The 18,308-nt window shown below is 37.2% G+C and overlaps 1 protein-coding gene across 7 annotated transcripts in view; it reads right to left on the reverse strand.

Annotated features, from left to right (window-relative positions):
* Positions 1-18,308, reverse strand: part of DOCK10 (dedicator of cytokinesis 10) — a 215,953-nt gene that overhangs the window by 33,389 nt on the left and 164,256 nt on the right. For 6 of the 7 annotated variants that reach the window (XM_079783199.1, XM_079783201.1, XM_079783200.1 and 3 more), the window contains exons 26-40: positions 17,462-17,575; positions 14,246-14,317; positions 12,316-12,462; positions 11,441-11,524; positions 8,876-8,972; positions 6,941-6,985; positions 5,223-5,398; positions 4,979-5,095; positions 3,758-3,869; positions 2,933-3,054; positions 2,729-2,843; positions 2,572-2,638; positions 1,997-2,044; positions 1,415-1,516; positions 619-743 (exon numbers count right to left, since the gene is read on the reverse strand). In XM_079783199.1, the coding sequence (XP_079639325.1) occupies positions 619-743; positions 1,415-1,516; positions 1,997-2,044; positions 2,572-2,638; positions 2,729-2,843; positions 2,933-3,054; positions 3,758-3,869; positions 4,979-5,095; positions 5,223-5,398; positions 6,941-6,985; positions 8,876-8,972; positions 11,441-11,524; positions 12,316-12,462; positions 14,246-14,317; positions 17,462-17,575 (1,543 nt within the window). The remainder of the gene's footprint in view (positions 1-618; positions 744-1,414; positions 1,517-1,996; positions 2,045-2,571; positions 2,639-2,728; positions 2,844-2,932; positions 3,055-3,757; positions 3,870-4,978; positions 5,096-5,222; positions 5,399-6,940; positions 6,986-8,875; positions 8,973-11,440; positions 11,525-12,315; positions 12,463-14,245; positions 14,318-17,461; positions 17,576-18,308) is intronic. The other variant, XM_079783202.1, reaches the window with a different exon arrangement.

The following is an 18,308-nucleotide window of genomic DNA, read 5'->3' on the forward strand; positions in this document are numbered from 1 at the left end:
TTCTTCCATAATCAGTCTGGGTCAACTTTTAGGCTCCCAGGCTATTAGACCAAATGTACAGTCTCAGTGGGCAGTCTGCATGAATGGTCTTCTGAGAAAGGCATTAAGTGCATTTATAGGATAAGGTATATACTTTCAAACAGCTAACTTTGGTCACATGTCCACAACTGCTAACATTTACATGATACAAAATACTGTTACTTGTTTATTTTTCCTCATTCACAAGCTGAAATGTGGGTATCACTGGATTCAAGATGTCATGTTTACTGACATAAACCACATTTTCTTCTTCCCACAGAGCAGACAATAAACAATATGATTGAGAGGGACCTGCATAACATTTATAATACCATTTTTTTTCCAGAGGAGCTACAGTAAGCATATGATACTGAGTGTTTTGCTTTCCCACTTTGTTTCTCATAAGAACACTACAGATTTTTAAGCTCTCCATGGTGAGTGCCTCCTCTAAGAACACTCGGGACCATAGCAAGCCTGAAAAACAGTGGTCTCAGTGGCACAACAGTATTCTTTCTATTTTTGAATCATTATCATGCATTTCATGTCCTACATACATCTTAAGAATACACATCTTGTTCTTATTATTTCTGATTTACTTACTGCTCATGGTATTGTCTAACATCTGTAAGAGTTTGGGATTAGAAAGTGGATTTTTGCCTCGAATTATAGGTAAAGTTTGTGATCTGGACTGCTTATGTCCTTCATGACCAGAATTGGTGTTCATCCTGAAAATTAAATAAGAAAAATGGTTAAAATAATGGACATGTAATATCCAAATGTTCATTCAAATATTCTATATTGAGTCAAATATATAACATTTTAAAAATTGAGACCTATTATGAAAATTATTGATTAGAGGTGACATGATAAAAGGGGCTTGAAATATTTTTGAAGAAATTTTTTTTAAGCCAAGAAAAGATTCAGAAAGATAAGAGAAGAATAATGGATACTGAATTTAAATTTACACAAGCATACTCATTGATATTCAATAAATGTTGGGATTCTATAGATGTGAAGTTGACTATTGGTCAATCAGGAAGATAGCATAACTCAATTGTGTGAAATTATATTTAGAAGGCAATATTTAAAAAGTAAAATCTGTTCTAGAACAACCCTTGCTTTCCTAGTTGTTTATATTTGTCAATCTTCTAATGTGAGGTCAACCTTATAATTTTATTGCATTTTAAGTTTCTTCACAGAAACATAGAATTACTTTAAATCTGTATTTGTTTTAAAATGTATACATATATATATACACACACACATATATATATACATATACATATATATACGTGTATGTGCACATGCATGTATAGCCACCCTCACAAATACATGCATAAATACACATACATATATACACACTATGTTTTTAAATATAAAGCAAATGTGACATTACCATTGTGACAGGAGGCCTGATGTTTGGCAGGAAGGATTCGATCCTTTGAGAGTTCCATTGTTCTGGGTGGACTGCACAAATTTAAATGCAGCAGCAATTTTCCTGCAGGAAATGTTGATGTTTTAATCTTAGCTCAGCATTTGCAAATTCACATGCTATGAAAAATGAAATCACACATTCTTCTGGAAACGGGGAAGTGGGGGTTTAGTGAAGGTGCTGGGAACTTTGCTGTCACTCATGAAGAAACAATGGCAGCACAAAGCTACTGCAGATTAATTTTTCTTTTTATTTTACTTAAAATATTTTCTTAAATTGGTACCTTCCAAGTTTTATTCCTAAAAAGGTAGATAAATTTGTTCAAAGATACATGAAATGTGACTTCCTTTGAGAAATGTGTTTTGTGCTTCTCTACCTCTAAAGCTTTATGTTATGGAGATAGGGCTACTGTCAAACTTCGAATGGGAGGTCAACCTTATTGCATTTTAAGATTTCTAACATATATTTGTAAATCTAACCTGATGCATTAATATATGTCATAACTGTAAAAGAACAGACTGACCTATTGGAGCTTAAAATGATTACCTTATTATAATGCGTTTTCCTAGGTATCTGAAATTTTGAAGACAGACACTAGAAAGAAAAAAAAGTCACATTCTAGTTATTTCCCCTCTTATTTATGCAAACTGTTCATCATAATACATTAAAAATGTTAAATTTTATTTAAATACTAGAGGCCCAGTGCACAGATTCATGCACTGGTGGGGTCCCTTGGCCTGGCCTGCACCCTAATGCAATCCAGGACCCTCAGGGGATGGCGGAGAGCTGGTTTCGACCCGATCCCCGCAGGCCAGGCTGAGGGACCCCACTGGTGCATGAATCTGTGCACCAGGCCTGCAGTATACATACAAGATCTTTGGTTAATCTCTTCCCATCCTCCCCGCTCCCCCCTTCCCTCTGAGATTCATCAGTCTGTGCCTGTGGTTTCAGCTCTGTGTTGAGCATCTGCCCTCTGGTGGTCAGTGAGCAATATATATATATTTTATGCATAATTATTGATAGATAAGTCACCATAGAAGCACTTAAAATACAGCATGGTATAATGAACTATTTAGAAGGTTCCAGAAAATGAGAGTTAACTAATCAACACTATAACTTACTCCAAGATGCTGAAGAAGTCGGACACCTCTGGACTGGGTGCTCGTTGCCAGTAGGCAATCAGAGTCTCTGAAAGGAAACACCACATAGTATGAGACTCTTTGAAATTCAAAGTGTTATTCTTTTTTTAAAGTTTTAATTTTAAAGAGTTCTCTTTACCCTCTGAAATATTCTTCATAATGTGAAGAAAACACATAAGAAGACTCCTGGTTTCCGCTTGATCTAACTTGTCAAATCGAAGTGTTGAGCCTATCAAAGACAAAGGTCTTGGGATCTAGGAATCAAAGAACCAATAAGGATTGAGTAAGAGTAAGAGATTTCTGAGTCCTAATGTGCTGAGCAAGTCTGGAAGGGAAGTCCCACCTTTTCACAGTTGTCAGTCTTCTCACTGCTCTTCTCAGTGGTACTTGGATTGGAGTCAAGACTTGCTAAGGATGCTCTGGAATCAGCATGGTTTACTGTAGAAATAGCTATTGATGAAAATGCTGTAAACACAAGCCACAGCACACAGATGATAATGAGACGTATGGGCACAGACACACAAACAGCTCTAACAATGAACCAATAAGATGTTGAACATTGAGCAGTATTCTGAAAGATTGACATAATGGAGTCTGGGATTGGCATTAGAGAAATGCCACATTTTGAAGTGTCATTACAATGGCCATGTCAACATTAAGGATTTAGAAAAATTTAGAGCATTATAAATGGAAATAAAGTAAAGCTTGTTCTTTTGATTTCTTAAACAGCTTTTAAGATAAAGCTTCTCTTTTAAAAAATGCTTTAGTAAAAGTTCACAAGGATACTTTGGGGGAAGAAATTTTCAATTTTTGACAGTATAAAAGAAAGCAAGATGACATTTCCAAAAACAGTTCTTAAAATACTCTTTGAAGTTGAAGGGCTATTATATCTTAAAAGGCTATGTGCAATGAAAACTTAAATATTGTTTCCAGAATGAAGCAATTTGATAACATCTGAGCCAAGTAAAAATGAAAGCTAAGTAGAAGAGGAAGCTGCTGGATGGCATTCCAAGAAATATGTAAAAAGATACTTTAGCTATGTAAATATAGTACACTGTGCCATAGAGATAATGGGTAATAGATTGTGGAGTGGGTGAAAAGCACGATGATGTACAAGGTAAACATGGATGAGGGTTAAACACAAGTGTCCTCGGAAGGTGTCAAGTACCTGCTATGGAATTTAAAACATCTTTAGAAAATGATGTGTCCACAGAGTTTGCATGTTTCATTGCTGACTGGCTGTGAAATCCCCCATTGGTGCTGAGGTCATCTCTAGACCCCTGTATTCAAAGCACAGAAGAAATTAATGGAAATCATCATATTTCAACATTGTAAAGCCACATATACTTAAAAATATATAAAATACATATAAAATTCACTATACTTTCAATTACATGGTATTTGATTTGATCTTTTATATCCCAGCAAAGGTCTTCTGCCAAAGAAGGCAGTGAAAATATGGTTTGAATATAGTCAAACCATACTCTGGGTCACATTTGATTTCATATGTGATTTAAAAATTTTTACAATGTAGTGTAAACTACCTTTTAGATATAGATTAAATGGATGGAATAATTATATTCATGGTTTATATTATATGTTCTATATCATCATTATCACGGGTTATCTTATGTATTTTACTATTACTAAAAACCAGTTTTTAAATAATTAGTATGTTCCAATTTCTATGATAAGTGTTTTCTATTACACAATTTAACCCTCATAAGAATCCTGTGATGGAGGTATTTTATCCCATTTTATAAATAAGAAATTAGAGGCTTAAAGAGGTGGGATAATTTACCTAATATCACATAGAGAGTAACTGATACTACTACGATTTGAATAAGGTCCCTCCCCCAAATTCCTAAGGCACAGCACCTAACTTCTAGATGGTAGTATCTTGTATAGTAAACTGGGTCAACAGTAAGTTCATTCATCGGGGATTTGAACACAGGTAACAGATCCCAAGAGGGTTGTTTTACAGTCATTGTGATGACTCAGTGGAGAAAGGATGACAAATAGGCCACTCCTAGGCTATGACTATAATGAAGGCATTTGGCTATACAACAACCAGGTGGTCATATAACTGATACCAAAAGGTGGTGGGAAGGTGTACTAAGGATGGAGCCATGGATGTAACAGAGGAACCTGGTAAAAACTGGAGAGAACTGGAAAATGATGCAGAGAACAGAGGAAAAGGAAAAAAAGTGCTGGAGAGATGGGCTAGATAAAAGGCTTCAGTGACCAGTCTGGAACCAGTGACACTGACATGAATGTCTCAAAAACACCTAGCAGGAACTGCTAATTCTTAGTCACTCACAGATAGGTGGAAGTGGTATAAGAAAGGCTAACTATTCAAATAGACATTGGAAATAGTATGCAAACTTACCTGGTTCGATGTATTGACAGTAAAAGGATACAGGTCCTTCAGGTAAATCCTTGGCATATTGTCCAGGAGCATGCCATAGAGGGGCATGTATAAACTTGCTATCTGGGCCTGCTTTCTCTAGGTGAGAAGGGAGCCAGAAGAAATGATTCACGTAAAAATCAATGGACCCCTCGGTTTGATTATGCATTTAATGCAGTGTGCCATTAAACTGTGTTTAGGGAAGGGAGAAAGGAAGACCACTTACTGGTTCTCTGTATCGATCATCAAATGAATGCTTAGCCATTAGATTTTTTAGGACAGCTAAAGCTAAGTGCCTGACATCTTGGTCTTCCTGCAGAGCAAAGCCAACTTCTCGGAGCAGAATCCCGATTAGGAAGTGCTTGCGGCAAAATTCATTAGTGACCGAATATTCAGGCATATCTTTGTGAGGCAAGAAGAGAGATCATATTATTGAAAATCAAATGGTCACTTTATAACCATGACAGGTTTATCAAACAACTATCAACTCCTCCCTGAATTCAGGGATACAGGCTTGCCACAGAGATGAGAAATATGAGAGAGGAACATTCAGGAAGATAGGGTGATATTGTGTGTATATTAATACAAATAATGCTTGATGTCAAATATCAAGCTCCATGAAAGTGGCATCCCTACAGTATTATAGCTGAGACGAGAGAAACCTAAATAGTCTGTCTGAAGGAATCAGAAATGGTCAACTGAAAGTAACATGTTGAAATGGGCCAATGAGGATGCTTAAGATTTGGAAGTGCAGGTGTGTGAGCAAATGGAGGCAACGAGGAAAGAAGAGGACACTGGGAGGAGAAGGGGTAGGATTTCAATGGCACAGCATTGTGAAAGTAGGTATGTGGGGAACACAGATATGGGGGGCATTAAATACAGTGCCCAAAAGAGGAGTGATGAGAATTAAGATGTGAGCCACATTGGGACTAGTTAACGGGAAACTTAAGTACAAATTCGCTAGCTGGCAATTAGGTTTCTCTGCTTTTTGCACTTCTGTAGCAATTCCAATTGCAGTAGATGATAAGTCACTCAGGGCTTTGAGATCAGTGGTCCAATCAGACCTGTGCTTTATTGACTTACTAATATGGTGGCAGGATGTAAATTAATTAGATTGCAGGGAGGGATATAATACAAGAGGCTATAGCAGTAGTGGAGAGAGGGGAGAATTAGAGGGCCTGGGGTAGTAGGGTCAAAGTAGCAGACATAATATCAGCAGAACAAGTTTTCTGAAGGATGTAACAGAGCAAGGAGAGAGGAAAACCAAGGGAGGCTGCAAAATGTTGAGCCTGAATTACCAAGAAAGCAGTGTTACAATTCCCAGTAATAATGCATGTATTCAGAATTATCTAATAAGGTTCTTAAATGTAACTATTGATAATAGGACTAGCACCCACTTACAGAACTCACACTGTGAGTAAACACTAGGCTACACACTTGATAAGAAGTATCTTAGTTAGTTTTCAGGACAACCAGCAAGGTAGTTATGATTAGTATAGTGCGCCAATGGAATATGCATTATATTCGAATTATTGGATTCCAATAATTTCAATCTTGAAAAAATAGCCCAAACCAGGTTGTGGTTTACTGAAAGAAATATATCATATAAAGCTAGTTACATTGAACAGGTATGCTATTATATATAGCTGGAATTTTATTTATGATAAACTCTAAGGAAATTGCAGGAACTTTGGAAAATTAAGGAAAGTCAAGCTTTAGAGAATAAAATATAAAAGAATGCAAGATGGGGAATCATTTAATTATTTGTGACTGGAGAAAAGTTCAGACAATATTTTGTTTATTTTGACTATATGGTATTTAAAATATGGCTATTTATTAGCATCTGGAAACTACAAATTTATAGTATCTATATTCATCAATGTTATTGGACTATGATGTGGTTATTGATGCTTAGGTAATATCATATAAAATTACACTATTTACCTGATGCATGCACCTCTTGAGTTGATTCTGAAGGTGTCAAAGGATCTGGATTTAATACAAATAAACAAAAAGTTCAGATATATCCATACTCAGATACATACTATGTTCATTAATGATGTGTAATATATACTGAAAAATTAAAATATATTGTCCTAAAATAGGAATCACTTCAATAAAGCTTTGTTTTTCAAGAGAAATGCTTTAGGTTGTTTATTTCATTAAAGAGAATGCCACAACGTAATTATTTTAATTCTTAGCCTTCTATTTGAGCATCAGACACAGTACTTTTTGTAAAAATAATGTACTTTATCCTTTTCCCTCCGAAACATTAGTGCAAACTATAACAGATTTAAGGCGGGGTTTATCATCTCAGTTAGTGTTTTCCATGAATATAAAAATTGCACCCTGTGAATAATTTACTCACTGCTTAGAAGTAAAGTATTTTAAGGGTAAAAGGGGTCAAATATACAGGGTGGGGGCAAAAGTAGGTTTATAGTTGTTCATATGGAGAATAATACAATAATTAATAAATAATAATACAAGATTAAACTGAATTTTACATACTCACAACTCTAAACCTACTTTTGCCCCCACCTTGTATGATGATGGAAGGAGACTTGACTTTGGGTGCTGAACCCACAATGCAATGTACAAATGATGTATTAGGGAATTGTACCCTTAAAACCTGTACAATTTTATTAACCAACTAGAGGCCCAGTGCACGAAAATTTGTGCACTGGGGGTGTGTGTGGGGGGGTCCCTCAGCCCAGCCTGCCCAGGAGCCCTCAGGGGATGTCCTACTGACTGCTTAGGAGCTGCAGTGTGGCCTCCCTCTGCGGGAGGCAACCGGCCGATCAGGGGAAGGCGATGCCCCCATCATGCCTCTGCTGCTGCCACTGCCCACAGTCATGAATGCCTGAGTTTTGGCCTTAGCAGCCACCGCTGCTTGCCTGAGCCTTGGCCCAGCCCTCGTTGCCTGAGCCTCGGGCCCTCTCAGTGGCAGCCGCCATCTGCAGCTTGCCTGAGCCTCGGGCAGCTGCTGCAGCTTTGTCCGGAAGGACATCCGGAAGGACGTCTGGAAGATGTCCACCCTAATTAGCATATTACCCTTTTATTAGTATAGATTTCACCCCAATAAATTTAAAAATTAAAAAAAATTAAAGTTCCTAAATAATTTTAGTATTTTCTTCGCATCTTGATGTTTGATGAACTTCTGATATCTAGGTGGGTGATAATAATTCTCTACTATTGTCACCCTAGTATATGATCATGGTAGAGAATGGACAATATATGTATATACCAAATGTAATAAATGAAAGTTTTTCTGCATACCATTTATGCTATAGTAAGCATAGTAAACAAATTGTGGAGCCCAGTTCTTTCCTGCACACCTATTTCTGTGTCTTTCTGACCCAGAGATATCAGGAGTTCATAGTGCTGTCCACCTACCTGCCTGCCTTCCTTTCTTCCAAAGTACCAGATTCTTTGTCTCAGACTCATTTTGAGAAATTGCATTCAACATAATTACACACCTTAACTGATAATTAGAAATGAATTTATACTCACAAAGTATAACTATTCCTCCATGTAATTTTATCTCTCCAAATCAAAGGAAAGATGTCTTTTGTAGCCAGTATGGTGAAAGACAGTATGGCTCTAGGTTAAAATTCTTTGATCTACAATCACCAATTTTATAATTTTGTTGTTGGCCTTCTTTTTAATGAAGAAGGAAATATAGACAAACATTGAGAATCATAGGGCTGTATCCATTATCACAGGCCAACAATTTCTTTTACATTTTAATCTCATTGTCTGGGTCTAATACCCATGTGGCAAGTTCAAACAAAACAAAGATTGAGGAATCAGGAAAACAATGAACAAACAAATAAAAGTGTTCACTTTGTAGGAGCCAATAAAAACTCTGGGAATTATTACCTGGGATGTTTGCTGATCTTATGGGGAGACACAAAGGGATAAAGTGCTCATGCTGACACACTTCTTGAAGGAAATCAAATTTATACTGGCATAAGGTCTGAAAGAGAGACAAGCTGAATGACTATTATTTACAGGCCAAGAAAGTTAATAAAACAAAGAATCTGCACTTGACTTTTGTACCTAAAAAGAAGATGTGGTTACTTTTGTATGACCACCGGCTATTTGTCAAGTTTAAGGAATTTTGCCCCTCCGTAGTAGTAAATGCTGGCAGCCTTCCTATTTGGGGAGTTTGATCAAGGCCTCCTCAGGAAGTAATCTCATTTGTAACCTACCTTACTGAGGCATTTTTTTTTTTTGCTTCTTTTAGTTTATAGCACACTTATTTTGAGAAAAATAGTGCCTCACCAAATGCACAGAGCTCTGCAACTACCCTCAGATCATAGAACAGATTGCTACAATCAATTCCTATGATTCAAGAAGGTAGGAAGACAATAAAAAATGAAAGTGAATCTCTCTCCGTATGCCATTTGTTCTCAAGATACATTATTAATTCTACCTCTTCCCTACTCTTGCAAACAGGCCTGTTCTTTCAATAATGTTTTGAATAGCACAGTGATAAATGGAGTCCAGACTTGGTCTAAGACAACTGTAATACATGAGCTAAGAACAACCACATAAATAGAAACAATTAGCACATTCATAACTGTTCTGTTTTCACTCTCATGCAAGGTAAGTAATAAATTTTTAAGACTCAGATTGTGTTCATTATATTTGCTAATATCAGCTAACAAAATAAAATATATTCCATTCACTTGAATATTACAGAATTATATTTTGTGGCAACTTTAGTCAATCATTTAAAATACTGCAATTTACATATGATTGTATTTGACTTAATCCTTCGTACATAAAAGTGAAGAAGAACATAATTAATTTATATGTTAATTATTCTTCATTGAGAAATTTCTGTTTGGTCTTTGAAAAAATATATAATTTAGGTCTACTGGAATTGTATCTAAATGGACATTCTTAAAATTTCATGCATAATTGGAGAATTAATAAAGAATATTCTTTCAAAAATTATTTACAGAGAGAATTGGATGCTCAAAACCACATGATAGGTAATTAGGTAACTCACCTGATCAAAATTGCCAAGAAAAATAATATTCAGATTCCTAACCATGACATGAAAGGCTATAAGATGAACATTTTTTATTTTTGGTCATTCTACATTGGTTATTATTTTACAACTAGAGGCCCAGTGTACGAGATTCGTGTACTCAGGGGTCCCTGCACCTTCTTGCAGTCCAGGAGCCCTCGGGGGATGTCCAACTGAAGGCTTAGGCCCACTCCCTGTCAGTCGGACATCCTTAGTGCTGCCACGGAGGTGGGAAAGGCTCCCGCCACTGCTGCTGTGCTCGCCAGCTCTGAGCCAGGCTTCTGGCTGAGCGGCGCGCCCGCTGTGGGAATGCACTGACCACCAGGGGGCAGCTCCTGCACTGAGCATCTGCCCCCTGGTGGTCAGTGCACATCATAGCAACTGGTCGCTCCGCTGTTCGGTTGATTTGTGTATTAGCCTTTTATTATATAGAGTACCTAGGTAATTTTTTCTTCAGGACTTACCTTCTTCCCAATAAGGAAAGTTTAATGAGGAACTACTAATTCACATGCCCTGTCTCTCCTGCTAAGAGGCAGGCATGTGACCCAAAGCAGGCTGACCACACACTTCCTTTTTGGAAAGCAGATATTAAGAAGAGTGTTATCATTTAAGCAGCAGCAGACTTTGGCCAAATGGTTCCTTCTTGGCAATTATTCTTGTGCTATAGCTCTTTTCCAAGTCTAGGTCTTTACATTGATGCTATTTATTCCCAATAGAACTTCCAATAAATTTGCTTTTACTCAAATTGGAGTAAACTTCTGTTGCTTACAACCCAATGAACCTTCACTGATAACTTGCATGACCTGGCCCAGGCTTATTTCTCTTTAGCATATGCCATACTAAACTCAGTGGTCCTCAGACTTGAAGATGAATAAAAATCACCTGAAAGTCTCGATACAATACAGACTTCAGTTCTGAGTGATGCTATTGCACTGGCCTAGGAACCTCACTTTGAGAACCACTCCTCCCTAGAGCACTGTTTCCTGCCTGTCTCCCAACACGTAGGCCCTATTTAGGCAGGGTGGCCAACTGTCCACTTTGCCCAAGACTGAAGGATTTCCAGAGGTGGGACTTTCAGTACTTAAACAACACAGTCCTGAGCTAGAGTTCTATAAGAACTGCCGCTGGAAAGAACAATTTCTTCTCCACCCACAGGACATGGAAGTGAAATGTAAACACTTTCATTCCACTCTCCCTTGTTCCCCATTAAGGAAGGACTTGGGAGACTTTCTCAGCAGATAGATGAACCATTTACAAGATGGCCTCTCACTGGTATAGACATTTTTTTTTTTTTTTGATGCAGAGAATAGGTAAGTTAATGTTTTACGCACATATACACAGAGATCAATTTATTTATTTATACTGCCATAGCTGATAAAGCAATCACTTCTGCACTTGGTTCTTACCTTGAGTTCACCAGAGGAGAACATGCTGATGTAATTGTTGACCATCTTAAACACAAAGCCCCGGTCCATAAACGTAAAGCAGCGCTAAAAAAGATAAAATTTCAAATTAAAACATTTTACTTTAAAGATCATTAAAGATTTTGAAAAGATAATGAAACTTATTGAAATAAAATAACATTTAACTAAATGTGTTGTGTCCTGAGTGTTCTAAAAACCTCTCAAGTATGTTTAAGCATTTGTCCACATATGGCAAGTAGTTAAAATGTTAGATATAGTACACCCATCAGAAAGCTACAAACCCATATTGATCAATTTTATACAACATCACTTGGAGCTTTGCAATTAAATATTAGAGCCTTTTCCTTGTTCTATAGAAAGTTTTAGCTTTTACTTGTGTGTTTATTTTTTAAACAGTTACATTTTATTATTTTTCTTTAGCAATTTCATCCCTGTACTGTACAGCTCTGGGAAGGAACAGGGGTGGCAGAGATGGGTCAGAAAAACCTTTTAAAATCTCACTGGTCTCCTTCAACAGAGGAGCTTTTCTTTCAGTTAAGGCAGCTTGAATTTGAGGAGCGAAGGTAAAAGATCCTGAGATTTCTATCAGGGAACTGTTCACTGTCTTTCTTATTCTGTTGTCAGACTCTCTTAACTGTAATGAGTGTGTAAACAGCAGGTAGTTTTGGAGGAGACAGGCAAAGAAAAAAAAATAACCGTAAAAAGTATTTCAAGTAGGAATGATAGATAAAAGTATTCATCAAACAGTGCTAGTTGTGACTACTCATAAAAAATGAAGATTTGAATCAATTAACATTGAGGATATCTCACATCCATTAGCATGGGAGCGTGAATGGAATTGCATCTCATAACTGTACCTTAAGAAACCTGGCGATGCTGTGGTTGGCCCTTCTTGTTTCCTCAAGGGCGTCTTTGTATTTCCAAATCATGTGATCAGCTAGGACCATGACCAGATTGTCCAATTCATTTTGGTATGATTCAGGAAATCTTTGAGCCCGAGAAAGCTAAGAAAAGAATAGGTCATTTCTTTATAATGTGACATATGAAATGCTAAGCCTGGAAAAAAAAAACCCTGAAAACTTGAATGTAATAATAAAATAGAAGCCCTTTTAAGGTCATGATTTCTATCATTTTCATTTAATGTTTCCTTCTCCTTTGGCCAATAAAATTTTCATTTAAAAAGTAAATTATAACATATTTTAATTGCAAACTATTAAAACATGTAACATTTTTCTATGACTTTTCACATCTTTTTTTTCCATTACAGTTGACATACAACATTATTTTCAGGTATACAGCATAGTGGTTAGACATTTATATAACTTACTAGAGGCTCAGTGCATGAATTTGTGCATGGGTGGGGTCCCTTGGCCTGGCTGGCGATCAGGGCCAATTGGGGCCTTCTTGCCCAGTTCCGATCGGGGCCAGTGGGGGAGAAGGACTGCGGGAGGTTGGCCGGCTGTGGGAGGTTGCTGTGGGAGCACACTGACCACCAGGGGGAAGCTCCTGCATTGAGCATCTGCCCCTGGTTTTCAGTGCGCGTCATAGTGACCAGTCGACTGGTTGTTCCGTTGTTTGGTTGTTCGCTCACTTAGGCTTTTATATACATAAATGAGGTGATCTTTCTCATAAGTCTAGAACCCTAGAACCCACCATACATAGTTATTATATTATTGACTATATTACCTCTCACATCTTAATTCCCCTCTCTTCCCTTTCAGGAAGTAAATACTATTAATGGTTTAATAAATATTGTTCTAGATTTTCTTAGACACATAGTTTTCTACTTAGTTAAAAATCAAGTACTTTGATTTTTTTAAACTAAAAATCCCCCAATTAGCAACTCTAAGAAATCAATGAATGACTAACTGAGTGCAAATATTGGCTTAAAATGTCCTCTAATAAGTAGTGAGATACAGCTAGTCTTTTTAAAATTTTATTTCAGCTTTATTGAGGTATAAGTGACATATAAAATTGTGAGGTATTTAAAGTATAGATCATATTTTGATACATTTGTATGTGCAATGTGAAAAAATTTCCCTCATCTAGTTAATTAACACATCTATCACTTCACAGTTATCTTTTTTGTTTGTTCATTTTTGTTTTTGATGAGAACATTTAAGTTATTCTCTTTTAGCAAATTTCATCATCAATTATAATCACCATGGTTTATGTTAGGTCCTCAGATCTTACTCATAGATGAAAGTTTGTACCAGCCAGTCTTAACTTCATGGTCTCAGCATTTGCCACAGCAGGTGCCAGTGGGACCTCAGAGTCAAGAGATTTCTGCCACAAGATGCAAAATGGTGTGGCTGGGAGATTACATGTGTTGGATGGAATGAAAGTCCATGGGTCCCTAAAGACCAGCATTAGGTCCAGGAATCTACTCCTGCTGCCTGAACTCCTGCCCACAAGGGAGAAGTCCAGGCAGCTGAGACTTCCCATCTCAGGCTCTACGTCATGAATTTACACAGCCCCTTTTTCATGAGAGAGGCAAGATTCATTCACCTTCAGAAGTCAACTTTATCATTAGATTCACATTTTGGTATAGATAGAAACACAAAAGTCGATCTTAGACTGAGCCTAAATTTCTAAGATTCTGAGTACCCAGCCTTGCATGCTGCAAGAAGGAAAACCATGTAGATTAAAGTGATTCACAGTCATTTCTCCTACTTAAAAAGCAATGAACATATATTGCTATGGTTTACAAAGTAAATACCAATGGAACTATTGACAGCATGTTCATGAGCATAATTGTTGGGTAGCATTGTTTACCTACGATCTTACCTGAATTTTATTTGTGTCAATCAAGTGCTGTGCCATGGATTTCAGGATAATTGCAAAGAAGAACCAGGAATGCTGTTAGGAAAAGAAAAGGCAGTGAGAAATTTGTTCTTCTATGGTGAAATAATGATAATTCTGTTCTTTACATCATGTAATATTATAGAATCTTTATCTTATAGTGTGTTCTTTGAAAGTAAATGCATCAGAGCAATAATATGTGTTAGGATGATCTATATCAAAGTCCTAATGGTAAAAGTAAATGGCAGACATTTCAGTTTCTCTGTCATCTCAAAGATGTTTAAAACAAGATGCAACTTTACTTGGGATGGGTAATAAAGATAGTCCTATGCAGTATTTATCCATGAGGTTCTATTTGTTTCACTTATTTACCAGGTGTACCGGTTAATAATGCAGATTTTGTAATCAAAGAAAACATGATAATTTCAAGAAAAACATCAAAAGCCCTTTATTCAAAATAATGTCCATCGCTAGCTACACATTTCCCCCATCTTTCAGGTAATTTGTGGATACCGTCCCAATAGAACTTTTCTTGTTTTGAGGTAAACCATTCAGAGACCCAATTTTCCACTTCTTTGTATGTTTTGAAGTGCTGCTCAGAAGGTGCGTGTGCCATCGATCAGAACAAGTGGTAATCTGAAGGAGCAAGGTCTGGTGAATACAGCAGGTGGGTTAATACTTTCCAGGCAAGATCTTTTAACGTGTCTTTAACTGGTTTTGAAGTGTGTGATGGTGCATTATCATGAAGCAAAATTACTTTGCCGTGTCTTCTGGCCCATTTTGGTCATTTTATGATTAAAGCATGGTTCAAATTGATTATTTGTTGTTGGTAGCGATCAGTATTAACGGTTTCACCTGGTTTTAGAAGCTCATAATACACCACACCTCCCTGATCCCACCAAACACAGAGCATTGTCTTCTTTCCGAAGTGATTTGGCCTTGCAGTCGATGTTGATGGTTGACCTGGATCAACTCATGATTTTGTGCATTTGGAATTCTCAAAATAAATCCACTTTTCATTTCCAGTCACAATTCGGTGCAAAAAAAGACTTTCTTTTGTGCTGTTGAAGCAACATTTTACTGATGATTTTCGGTTTCCCATTTGTCTTTCGTTCAGTTGATGTGGCACCCATTTTCCTTCCTTTAAAATCTTTCCCATTGCTTGTAAATGATTGAAAATTGTTTGCTGAGCAACGTTTAATCTTTCTGCAAGTTGTTTTTGAGTTTGACACGCATCTTCATTCAATAATGCTTGTAATTGTTGGTATTCAAACTTTTTCAGTTGACCTGGACATTCTTTGTCTTTCACATCAAAATCATCACTTTTAAAGCGTTTGAACCAGTTTACAAGTATCTTGAGATGGAGCATGTTCACCATAAGCTTCCTGAAGTATATGATAACTTTCAGCAGCACTTTTCTTCAAAATAATGAACTAAAACTTCCCCCAAATGCTCTTTTTTTTGGCACGAAATTCGACCTTTATTTTTTTTATTGTCTAAAGTTTTACAAATGTCTCCTTTTCCCCCAGTTGACTTCTCCCCTCCCCCCCCAGCCATTCCCACCCCGGGCAAGCCCTCAGAAATTCAACATTTTTAAGTGTAAAAATATCTATGATGTTAACACCTTCACAAAATTTGACATATGAAGTTTTGAAGCCTGCTCTCAATATAACAAAATAGCATACATATCAAATCGCATATATATCAACATATGTGTAACTCCATCTATTGAAAAAAAATCTGCATTATTACCGGTACACCTGGTAAACAAAACTAAAATTTTCTATATTAAAATATATCTTAGCAGGCCCACCCCTAATATTTCAAGGGCTAGAGGAAAGATAAAAAATTGAAGCCACAGGTCTAAATATTTAAAGTTTGAAGTCATGCTAACAAAGTTTGATCATCCTACCTTGACAAACATAACTCCATGACAACTTGTAATCTTGTACCAAAATATGGGGATCTTGGGGGAGAAGAGCCCTGGCCTATAGCCTCTTGTCACCCAAGGTTCAGCCTTGCACCTAGAGTGATTTGGTCCACGTGTGACTGTCCAGCCTGCACATCCAGGTGTTGTCCATAAACTAGTCCCTCTCTTCCACTGCAAACTGCTCCCCACTTGGTTCTAGGGTTGTACTCAGGCAGGAAGATTTTCCTGGTGAAGGATGGACTGAAGAATGAGGTCTAAGTAGGCCTGCGAGGAAGCCTGAAAGCCCATGAGGTGGGGGCTCTGGGGAATCCTCAAAAATTAAGAAGGCATAGGAGGAGCTCCCAGTGAGCAATCCTCTTGGCTACTGTCATATTCTTTCCTATGGGGTGGGGCTCAGTCAGAAAAGACCAAAGCGCACACCAGGATGAAGGCCCCTCTTTCCTGGGTCCAATGGTGAAAGGGTGATACTTATTCCAGATAAAAAAGTCTATGTTGCATAAGTACAGTTTAAATAATGCACCCCCTCATCCTCTCTTTTCCCTCCCCTCCACCACAAACATTTCTAAATTTTATTGTAGTCATTCCCTTGCTTAACTTCATAATTTTGCTACCAATATCATATGTTGAAGAAATAAATTTAGTTTTGCTTGCCACTGACTTTATGTAAATGAAATCATCCTGTATGTATTCTCTTGTGATTGCCTTTTGCATTCAACAAATTCTGTTTTTTGGTTCATTTATGTTGCATCATGAAGCTGAGGGTCCCATCATGATAGATAATTAATTAAGCTGGGGACTAAGTTCACTCTTCTATAATAATTTAAAGCTGTCTTTTCATAAACTTTTTACCATTCCTTCCTTATGTGTTTCAAGTTTTTGGGGTCAAAGAGTAGCTGTTTTTTGGCTTCCTCTCTGTTGTCAATATATTTATTAACAGATCATTAATCCTGTTGTTGGTATATATTGTGCCTAATAAACTCAACACACTTGATTTTTATTATACTTAGAAGAATGTTTGAGATAACTCTTCTTCGACATTTATTCTGTCTTTAGGCCAAAGAACTTAACTGAGGTCCATTTTATTCTTAAGGTGATCTTTTCTGTTGACATAGACCTCTCTTGCTTAATGCTTTTATATGCTACAGTTTCAATATGTGTATACTAGAAACTATAAGAGAAATGATCTGTGAAAATCAGTGGATGCTATCACCTCCTGGGGGTGAGAGTGAACCTTATACTAACAATGAAAGAATCGTCTTTCAATTCCTTACCTTCAAGACATGCTTAATTGTTGTTGAGTCATTTGATTTCAAAAGACCAGTCACATTTTTAGCCAGTTCCTCATGTATCGTTCTCTCCTTGCATGCCCTGGTCTTGAACACGAACTGAACAAAATCCAAAAAGTGAAATAAGTAAGATGCTTTAAGAAAACAATGCTTCAGAAATAATGTTCCATGACTAACTCATAACTCAAAATTATCTGCTCATACCAGATTTTGTCATGAAATAAATGAAGGCCCAATGAGAAGAGCAGTACACACCTGTTCCTATTTATGGCTTTGCACAGGGAGGGCCTGGCTCACCTAAGCTCTCCTTGAAACTCTTTTTGTAGAAATCAAAGGAAGAGTCAGAGCGCAATTTAGCAGGTTCAAGGAAACATGGAGGGCTTTGACCCACCTACTTAGGACACATTTCCCCTTCTCCTTCCTTCCACTGGTAACAGGTGGCATGGTAGCATTTCTTCATCCTGAAAGGGTAGAGCACCCACTCAAATAGCCAAGTGGGGAAGCAGGTGCCTTCCAGAGGCCAGTAGGTGAGCTCCCCACATGCCCAGGGCCTACCACCTCATGCTTAGGCACAGCCGTCAAAGGATCATGAACATTGGCCATCAGTAAGATAACACCTACTCACTTTTTTATTTCTCAAAAGACTGGTTTTGGCACGCACTACTGAGTGCATGTAATGGTTTTAGTTTTCAGTTTTTCTTCATCTATTTTAAGGATATTACCATCAATGTTTACAGGTATAGTTCAAATATAAAATGCTTATCACTGAATTATACCATTTTACTTATGAGTTTGGTTTGCCTCAAGGGAGGTCATTTTTTCAGAATATCCA

Source organism: Cnephaeus nilssonii, assembly GCF_951640355.1.
Source record: "Cnephaeus nilssonii genome assembly, chromosome: 10".
Classification (NCBI taxonomy): Eukaryota; Metazoa; Chordata; class Mammalia; order Chiroptera; family Vespertilionidae; genus Cnephaeus; species Cnephaeus nilssonii.